The following is a 10,740-nucleotide window of genomic DNA, read 5'->3' as shown; positions in this document are numbered from 1 at the left end:
TCGTGTTACGACCACGCCCACTGCCGCTTAAAGCAAACATTCTGATTGGTCACATCCCAGCAGCATGAAGGCACGTGATACCTGAGGCGTGGTCTGACCAATCACAATGCAGAATCCTATAAGCAAAAAAGGATTAGGACCAATAACAACTCAGATTTTGACAGGAAGGTAGGATTAGGTCCAAAGAGCATTCAGAATCTAACAGGCAGTACGTACGTGGCTTGGACCAATCCGAATGCAGGATCGTGCTACGTTGTTTTTAAAAAAAACGATTTAATTTTTTATTCTAGGCAAATACATCACATACATCAAAAATATTTCGGACATAATTTACCTTAATATAATTTAATAAAATATAGTACATCATATAATATTACACATTGTTTTCAAGTGAAATCGGAATTATGGTGTTATTTTAAAAATGTAAAAAAGTTCATGCATTTAAAGTGAAGTTAAAACAGAGATGTTTTAATCAAACTGTATTATTTAGCTAATAATCGTGCAAATACATTTAAAAATACATGTACATTTATACCTCAATTATATCATCATTCTTTATTTATTTAGGTTTCTTTATTGAGGTTTACATTTTCAGCTACAGAAAAAGTAACAAGGAATATGAAATAATATAAAAAAGTAAAAAGAAGCAATACAACAATTAAAAAGTAAATAAAACGAAAAATAATATATAATATATGATGAATATAATAAAAAGAACCAATAATAAAAATAAATAATAAATAAGATATTAAACTAAAACAAATACACGTAGAACTAAAATATTTAGAAAGTAACAATTTTAAAAACCCTATGAGAATTTTTATAATTTGTTCTGTATGTTTAATATATATATTTTCATATATATATATTTTTATTTAGCCTTTAAAGTAACCTATGGAAGCCCATTTCCGCCACCTGAAGAAAAAAAAAACGTCCTCAACTAAGTCATAATTATGGGATAGTAAGTCATAATTATGAGATAGTAAGTCATAATTATGAGGTAGTAAGTCATAATTATGAGATAGTAAGTCATAATTATGAGATAAAAAGTCATAATTATGAGATAGTAAGTCATATTTATGAGATAAAAAGTCATCTCATAATTATGACTTTCTATCTCATAATTATGACTTTCTATCTCATAATTATGACTTAGTATCTCATAATTATGACTTTCTATCTCATAATTATGACTTAGTATCTCATAATTATGACTTTTTATCTAATAAATATGACTTACTATCTCATTATTATGACTTTTTATCTCATAATTATGACTTACTATCTCATAATTATGACTTACTATCCCATAATTATGACTTTTCTATCTCATAATTTTGACTTAGTTGATGACGTTTTTTTTCTTCAGGTGGCGGAAATGGGCTTCCATAGTAACCAATATAAACGTTAAAATGATAAAGATAAAAAAAAATTCCCCGCTCCGTCTGTAATTGATAGAGAGGGCAAGTTTCTGATGAGTCCTTGAAAGAAACTATCCAGCCAATAAACAGGGAACGTTTAGCCTGACGAACAATCCAGTTTATCAAATAGGATATGACTGAAGAGTGATTGATTTAAGAATAGACCAGTTATATATTGACTTTAGGACAGTATTTTGACTTGGGAACACACGTGTCCCGTCCTTCTGGGCGTGGTCAGCGCGTCCGAGTGCTTTTTGTGTGTGTGGCCAAGTTGTTGGAGCAGTGTTAGCGGGACTCGTGTTTCGGCGCTGCGGATTAACGGAGGGCTCTTTACCTTAGTTACCTGGCCTGCTGGGAGGATACAAGACACGATGACTTCGACTAACATGTTTCAGGGCCTGGACGAGGGAGCTAAACCGAGCTCTAGGTAGGAGCAGCTCGGCTGTGGTTACATTTGGGGTGAAGGGAGCTTGTTACACTGTCCTCCTTCCAGAGTCGAAACAGGAACTTGGGTGAAATTAGCCTGCTGTCCGCCAAGTCGCAGGAAGAAAGAGCTAGAAGCTAATGTAAGGTAGCCAACTGAAGCAGCTAACCTAGGTTAGCTAGCCTGGTCTGTTTAAAACGGTTAATGGGAGTTTTTACATTAAATGTACTGGTGTCTGAACACTGCGAGTTGAGTGTTTGATCAGGGAAAATAGCTTAGACTGCTGTCTTACCCTCGTTATCTTATCTCGCTTGCTAATGAGCTAACCTAACTGTTAGCTTAGTTACACTGTTAGCGCCAAACGATAGATGTACACCGGGGACAACGGGGGAACATGGGCTTTGGAAACACAAATAAATGCTTAAGTATTGTAATTATTATATAAAATAATTGGGTAAAGTCAATAGCTATATGTTTGCTAACCACAACTAACTATTTAACGTTAAGAAAACATGTTAGAGTAAGTTATGTAGATGCTGTGACTCAGGGCTCCCCTATTTTTGTTGTTTTAACTGTGTAGAAAAGCTAGTCAAATGTTTTAACAGAAAAAATGCTAAATTGCTTTGAAATTGTCGAGGCTTTTCACTGTAATTTACTTGTTAGTTAACTGTAGTTGGGGGCATGGCTAGCTAACTAAGTTACTGCCCTACCCTGCCGCCTTTCTCTCAAGTCCAGCCTAGCCCCTCTTTGCATGGGGGCGCTGTTAACCACTTTAAACCACTGGTGCTGCGTCGATTTTGTGATAACCTACCTTTACAAAGTCATTTTCAGTATATACTTACAGTATAGGTGAAGTTACCTAAATAAAAAAACAAGCACACCGGATGAATGCAAGCAGCAGAGAGGCGGTTAGCATATCAGATAATTCTCCCAGCAGAAGTTTATGTAGGATGTTTGGAAGCCTTAAACCACGGTTTCAGAGAAAATACATACAATAAATATGATATAAATTGTTTTTTTGTGTGTTTTTTTTTTTGTTGACAGTAAGCTAATATTGTCTTAAAATATTCTGAACACCTAGAAGTTTATCATAGCAGGAAATTGGGCGTTTTTTTAAATAAAATAGTTATCCATACATGCCTTTTGAATCAAAAGGGAATTTAGTTATTTTAAAGCAGTAGCCCTTAACTACATTTTTTTCTTTTAAATTGAAAGGAGTGGGTAAGGGAGAAAATATTATTATTTATTAATGGCATCATTTTGCTTCTGCAAAGCCAAATATGTTAATTCATAAAAACAAGGTGTCTGATAAGTCTGGGTGATTTTTGGACACAACAGCTTTTGCCAGTAACTGTGGTTCTGCTAATGCAGTCGACACAAAAGGTACTGAGAATATGAAGATGTTATTTTTTTAAGTTGTGGCACTTTAACAACTTAACCCTAGCAATCCAAAGAAATGGCAGTAAGCTCTGATTGTATAAATAGCCTGTACACGTAGAAATCTTAATTTTCTCTAGAAAACAATTAGGCAGAACTTGTTCATGCAGTTTACAAAACATGTTTAAAACATGTAACAAATTTACTTATTTTAAAGCAGCAGTACTTAGCAATTTTTTTTTATTTAAATTGAATGTATTCCGAAATGGGTAGCGGACAAAGTATTGTATTTGATTGCATCAGTATGCTCCTGCAAGTTTTTCTTCTGCAAACATCGCTTCTAATGCTACTGAGAACATGAAACTAATATAAACTAAATGTATACAGAATAAATAAACTAAATGTATACAGAATGAAAGCTGAGGAAAGTTGGCAAATTTAAAGAGTGTAAGACATAATTATTGAGTTGTTGCTAAAATCACCAGATTTTTCTGCTCTAAAAGGAGACTACACCAAAATGCATGTTTTAAAAGTACTTTTCTACATGCTAGGTGAACTGACACATTCTCCCTAAAGCTTAGACTGTCACTGTGACTGAACCACAGAGACATGGACAAGCCTAGAATCACTATGTACAATGCAAACTCTTAGATAAAGTGACCTTAGCCAAGCAATCGTTATTGAGTACTGGTGGCTCAATGGTTAGATCACAGGGCCGTTGATTACAAGGTTGTGGGTATCGAATACAGTTAGAGTTGCAATGGCTGCCTATTGCTCTGGGCACGTCTTCTTACAAAATCACTGTGTGTCTTTGTGTACATGTATGTGTTCACTGCATGGATGGGTTAAAGGTGGATGCCAAATTCCATCTACAATGTACAAGTATGGTGTACATGCTTGTCTTGTCTTGTCTAAACCCCTCCAACATTGACTTATCAATCAATGGAGCACCATCCAGCATTTTGTTATGACTTAAAGTTTGTCATTTAGCTGTGACCTTTACTAACGAATATACTTACATTATTGGCTAAATGCAGTCAAATTACCAGGGTGTTCAAAACTACCTTCCAGGAAAGTAGTAGAAGCTGTTGTAGCAGCAAAGCCCTTCATTTATGAAAAAAATGTTGGATAACAAACATTTTAATATGCAGTTTATAATTCTGATTGCATTAATTCTATGTCTACAGGGTGTTGCGACCTCCTGGTGGTGGCAGCAGCAATATATTTGGCGCTTGTGATGACTCTGCAGCTTCCAGACGGCCAAACAAGATGGCCTCTACGATTTTTGCACCCCCAGAAGAGGCCCAAGGAAGTCCGAAGCGCTCCAATCCCCCAGGTGAGAGTATGTGTGTAAACTCTCAGAAGAAAAAAAAAGCCTCCTTTTTTTCTTTAGTCATGTTTGTTCAGTTTGTTGTCACCACACTGTAAGCAGGCTGTATAGGGAGGGGAGGGCTTGCACACAAACGCACACTCCTTTACTTTCTCCTTTATTCGATCTGACTGGTACTACTATTTTAGTGGTAGCAAGCTTAAAATATATTACAGCAATCGTCACTGATTGTGACTGCCACTCCACCCAGTCCCTGTTCCTTAGTGCTGAATAGTAATCCTCCAGGCAGCCTTGGTTTCGGGGGTCCTAATGATGAAATCAAATGGTCAAAGGTTACAAGGGAAACTGTGAAGGGTCTGTCTTGTGTAAGCCGCAGTATAACGTCACAGCACTTTGGAAAATAGCTGTGTGTCATCTGGCTAATGGCTCAAATATTGATCCAAAGTTGTCTGTGTTCTTTAAATTAGACCTTGTGACCTGACAGATAATGAACTTGTGTGATACGAGGGGGCTAGGCATTGCTTTAGTTCTTAGCTTTTAAGTGGTCCTCTGTTCTCTGATTGGCTCTCAGTCTGTGGTATCTTCTGGAAGCATCTGTGCCGATGTTAGTATGTACCCTTAGGGAAAGAAGAGTGGAAAGAGCGGCAAAAATCTTGCTGACAGACTCAATGTCTCTGTGTGATGATCATTTATCACGTCCCCCTATGATCTATGTTATGATTGCAAATTCAGAGTATAATTTCTCTCTGTATATACACCATTGATTCTGTTATATACACTGTTTATAGATCTGTCACAATGATTACATTATTGACAGTATTTGGATATAACCTCAATAATTTTACTTGGTCCAGTATTACCCATTGTTTTTATGTAATGGGAAGAACCAATTAATATGACTGCGCCAGTGTACTGACTCTGTTACAATTATGATGTAGAATGCCATTAAAGACATTAAACTTCATTAACTACATCTTTAATGAAGTTTGGGAGGCTGAACTTTTTCCTACTTTTCTTTTTCTTTTTACTCTTAAAGGTGGCAAGAGCAGTGGGATTTTTGGAGGACCTGAAGCTCCAGCTGCACAGGCTAAGCCCCAGCGTCAAGGTGCAGCAACTAGCAACATCTTTGCAGGACCAGAGTCAAACCCACCTGCTGTTAAAAGTCATCCAAACAAACCCAAGGTTGGTCACTTTTGAAAGGAGAAGCTCACATTTGAAACTTTTTATAATTTTATAAACATTTATATCTTTTAATAATACACATGTCCAAATGTTAGTGGACACCTCCTTTAATAAATTCTTACAAATATTTTTTTTTTGTTGTATCAAGCATATTCTAACAACAATGCTTCAAAATCTAGTATAACACCATCCATGGAGAGTAGAGACTTTTTTTAATGCCCTTGATTGCAGAATCAGTGTCAAATAATAGCTGTAAACATTTGCTACTATAATGGTTGCAAAGGGGCAAGTTTCTGTTCTTGTAACCTGATTCCTGACAAAGCCTCCTCCCCCACCCCCTTCTTTCCCAGGACAACATTGGTGTGGGTGCTCCTGTCACGCCTGAGCCAGGTAAGATAATGCCTCAATTCACTGCAACAGACAAAACGCAAAATGTTTATTGATGGGTGGTTTAACCAAACATACTTTTGCTCTTTATTGCCTTAGCTTGCCGTACTGTGCCCATAGGGCAAAAACATAGCCTACCCTTTAGGCTAGTTTTGCAAGTCATTGCATTAAATTAAACAATGCAAGCACAAGCTGCATTCAGAAAATATTAGCAAAGGTCTTGTGCATCAGCAAACTAGTTTTCTAAACATGTGTTAGACAACCACTCTTTATTCCTGCAGTAAAAATGTTTGTTTTTTTGTGGCAGTTAGAGTAACAGTAGATTCCATCTAAAGATGCTTTAGTGTGCTCTTCGGTACAGGTTTGAGTACTCTGTGTTTTGCCATACAAACTTTAGAACTAATGTTGAGTGCATACAATGGGACCATATCAGAGTTCCTGCATGTCCTGGAAAATATGGAAAGCATGAGCAGAGATGGGTTAGCTGCCAAGTGGAGCAGAGCTTGCACATGGCTGCAGAAAACCATTAAAACTAGTGTTGTACTCTGCTTAACATGCTGTATTCACCATACATATTTTTGTAAAATGTGTAAAGACTAGAAACATCACTAATTTACTATCCCTCTGAAGAGTACAACACTCAGCCCAGTTTAATACATTTAAAACCCACAGCAAACATAAACAGTAAAAGACAGCAAAGCATGGAGCCCACATTTAAAATGCATTTAAAACACCATTTAAAAGTATACCAGCAACAGTTGGATGGCTTTCTCTCTCTACTTTTTACTTTAAAATAACTGCAGTGCTTTATTAAGTGTGTGAAAAAACCAAAGCTGCATAATCATAACTGTAAAATCTTAACTGCGCAGTATTCCTCTAATGCCTCATACCTTTTATAAGGCTCAAAGCACAAATTCCACATCTGGACTATAGGGGGAGCCAAAGAGCAAAAAATATATAACTTCTTACATAATACTGCTTTAATTCTGACTTAAGCTCCATATTCATATAAAGCACTTTCTGTAAAAAGTTGTATTTTAAAATTTATAACCGTATCACGCATCCAACCTTTTCTTGTTCAGCCCCTCAGCCGAAAGCAGTTGAAGAAGTGAAGGTGCCTGTTACACCTCAACCAACACCTGTAAAGGAGGACCCTCCGGCTGCACCCACAGCAACCCCCACAGCCACCCCAGATGCTAAGCTTTCACCACATCCATCAGAGAAGGACCACGAGCCACGCCTTGCACCGGTTCCTCGCTCGCACAACAGAGTGCTGAACCCCCCTGGTGGAAAATCCAGCGTGGTCTTCTACTGACCAGTGCCACTTATCTCTCGCTTCCCCACTCACTCCGTTCTCTCTTACTAACACTGCTAACTATGCTTCTTTCTTACTTTGCTCGTACGTTTCTTAGTTTGTCCAGTCTTCTTTTTTGTTGTTTTGTTTCTTTATATTTTCTTACAGTGGCTTCTTTCTCTCATTCCTTAACTCTTGCACTTTCTAACCCATTCCTATACACTCATTCTGCTTTTTTTTTTTGTTTGTTTTTGTATGTTCATATAGGAGGGTTTGAGTGATCGGTTTCTGCCTCAATCCAATGGTTGACTCAGTCAAATGGTTCATTTTGATCCAGTCAGGATCAGCTGAGTGTGTGTGCTGATTGTGAAGATGCTCTCTGACTTTGATAATGTATAGAAATACAATCATACTCTCATGATTTATGATTACGACGTAACTGATTGGCGTCTGTGTATCGTTCAACTGGAACCACTGTCTGTCTGTTTCCACTGTGGGAAACTCACTTGTGTTAATGCAGTGGTACCTGACCCTCTGTCTTGGAGGTCCTACTGGTCTGCCTGGTTTTTAGCACTTTTAAACCCCCGTTACCAACTGCCGTTGTCATACATGCATCCAGAGTGATCTGATTGCAAATGGTTGATTAAATGCATAGGTGTTTAAACCTGGGGTTTTAAATGCATCTCTTTTGAGCACTTTTGATTGGATTTCTTACATACTTTTCATTAAAGGAGACTGGGTGGTTACTGTAAGTCATCTATTAGTGTGGTTTGAGTCCTCAGCACGCAAGTATCGTCATTTTCCATTTCATTGTTATTGTAGCATGCTCAGCTAACCCTTGCGGGGGGTGGACGGATGGCAGTATTACGGTTATTCTTTATGGTTTGTCAGTGACCTGGTTAATGTGGGCACATCACGACCCTTTGGTGTTAATACTACAACAATAATGTGGTCTTCTGTGTCTCTGACAACATCCGTATGTGTTTTGAGTGACCAGATTGCGGTAAAAATGTAATCCTTGAGACATTACATTACTGGCCATTTATAACATTTATGATTGGATCACCCAGGATGCATGTTTATGCCAGGTGTGAATGGGGGTTTTGCACACCTGATTTCATTCAGAAAAAAGGGCTTGTAATAAGTGCACTGCAGTAGGTTCTCAGGACTGGGTCTGGGGCAGTTTGTTCTAACATACCTCTGAAACTTTGGTGAGCGTTCTTTTTCGCTCATCGTGACTTGCAGCCATGCTGGAAGCAGCTCCTATTGATCTTGTGACTTGTTCTCTTTCTGCCTTTCTGTTAAGTGATTGATTGATTGTAATGCCACTGGGTTCTCAGGGAGAATAGGGATTCGAGGACCTGGTGGAGGACCTGATGGGAGACCTGGTGACAATGTTTTTAGATGTAAGACAATGTACTTAAGAACACACACTGTTCAGGGAAATGCAGGCAAAAGCAAAGGTGTCAACATACTGAAACGAATCCACTCCCATGTATAGTAGGTTTTCCATGAATACACTAAACCAAAGCACATAAACAAACAATTATAAAGAGGTCATCAATACAACTGAAGTACTGTCAAGTGTATGGTGACCCTCTACAATGCATATAGTGCTTTATATGAATATACTACAGTGTTCTTACTGACATCTAACTGCCATAGCTTTAAAAAGGTTAAAAACAAAAAACGTTTTTTTTATTTCGCCCCAATGATTGTGATCTGAAGCTGCCATTGGTTCTTTACATTGTTTTATGGTTTCATGGTAAATGGACCATTAGGCAGTTACCATTCTGGAGCTACAAAGATTTTGATGCTGTTAATACAAAACATTCTAATAATAGGAAGCAATAGGCAATACTAAAATATCTGCCCATTGTCTTTTAACTATAAATGTGCTTAAGTCAGTGGCTTGGAAGATGCTGACTGTGGCCTGAGGATCATGACCTTTAATCTCTGGTCATGCTGCTTTGCCATCAGTGTCTAATTTCACATTATTGAAGGAGGCATGTGACCATTATGATGTCGGTAGCACTGCAAGTCATTGGTGAATTCCTAGTGATTAGGTGGGGTAAAAATGCATGATACAAAAGTTTGTGTGCTACAGTTGTCAGATAGAGGTTAGTCTAAATACTGAAGTATTCCTTAACAAATTCAAGTGTAAATCTGTTTGACTATCTTTTATTTTTATTTTTTTGTTTAATTAATGTTGTATTTGTACAGTCATTAAATCTCATGGTTTTCAGGCAGAGGTGTCCATCATAAGTCCTAGAGGTGCTAGTGTCTAGCACTGCATGTAACTTGACCCACCTACTAAACTTAGTAATGAATTGCTGTAAATGAATTAAATCAAATGTGTTTAAGCAAAAACTGTCAAACCCTGTACCCCTAGGACTAAAGATGGGCCCTCCTGATATTAGGACATAAATCCCTGTGAATACCAAATGCACACAAAAAGTAGAAGCTCTGGGAGTCCTGTTTTGTACCGAATGCCAAAGTGTACTAAGTTAGTTTTCGGTTATTGTATGAAAAACATTTCATTTGATTTGTTTTTCTACCTTCACTTTAGCCTGTCATTATAAAGCACAGCAGCATTGGGAAGGCCCAGCTTGTAACACATTGGTGTGAAAAGTGTTTTTTCTCACATACTGCTGTCTGCCCTGCCCAAAGTGCCAGTGTGGTATTGAGGCAATGTCACAAACGTCTGTAATAAACATCTATTTTGATGATTCATACGCTACAGCCTACTGCATTGTTTCTTTCTGCTTAGCTCATATGTGTTTGCGGTTACTCATTCAAGGAGTAAACAGATTAAAAAATAATAATAATGTTTGAGACTTCGCAATCAATTATTAATTTTATTTACCTCTGTTTATAATAGATACGTTTGAATGTGTTTTGCCTAGGTAATTTTCTCATTTGATTTTTACAGAAATGATAACATTGTTCATTCAACCAAATGAGAGGAGACTTAAGCAGGAAATACCACAGATATATATGTAATCGATATACAGTCCTGTAAAAAAAATATATAGAACATTTTGTAAAAACCTTTGTCTATTTTAATTAAAACAATTAATCATGTTTACTTTTAAACATTGAGAAATGGTGGTCATTTGCACCGATCAAGCATATAATTGACAATGCCCTTGTTTTCCCAAATAATTTATGCATTTTTATAATGACAGACTGTTGTCGTTCTGTTGTATTTCATGTTATTACCCTCCTTTCACCATGTTCTTCAAGGGTTTTAAAAATATCCAGACAAGTGCACTGGGCCTAGCATTTTGTAGACGGAAACCATTTAGGGAACGCTATGCTAATT

The 10,740-nt window shown here is 37.2% G+C and overlaps 1 protein-coding gene across 1 annotated transcript; it reads left to right on the top strand.

The window, feature by feature from the left end:
• Window positions 1–1,657: 1,657 nt before the first annotated feature.
• Window positions 1,658–10,150, top strand: jpt2 (Jupiter microtubule associated homolog 2). Its single transcript, XM_007256302.4, has 5 exons — window positions 1,658–1,848; window positions 4,410–4,558; window positions 5,589–5,734; window positions 6,085–6,124; window positions 7,204–10,150. The coding sequence occupies exons 1-5, from the start codon at window positions 1,793–1,795 to the stop codon at window positions 7,434–7,436; spliced, it is 624 nt and encodes a 207-aa protein (XP_007256364.2). The 5' UTR covers window positions 1,658–1,792; the 3' UTR covers window positions 7,437–10,150.
• The last annotated feature ends 590 nt before the right edge of the window (window positions 10,151–10,740 follow it).

This window comes from Astyanax mexicanus, chromosome 19 (assembly GCF_023375975.1).
Source record: "Astyanax mexicanus isolate ESR-SI-001 chromosome 19, AstMex3_surface, whole genome shotgun sequence".
In the NCBI taxonomy this organism is placed as follows: domain Eukaryota; kingdom Metazoa; phylum Chordata; class Actinopteri; order Characiformes; family Acestrorhamphidae; genus Astyanax; species Astyanax mexicanus.
Note: the sequence above shows the minus strand (reverse complement) of the source record. Positions and strands in the feature narration are given on the sequence as shown.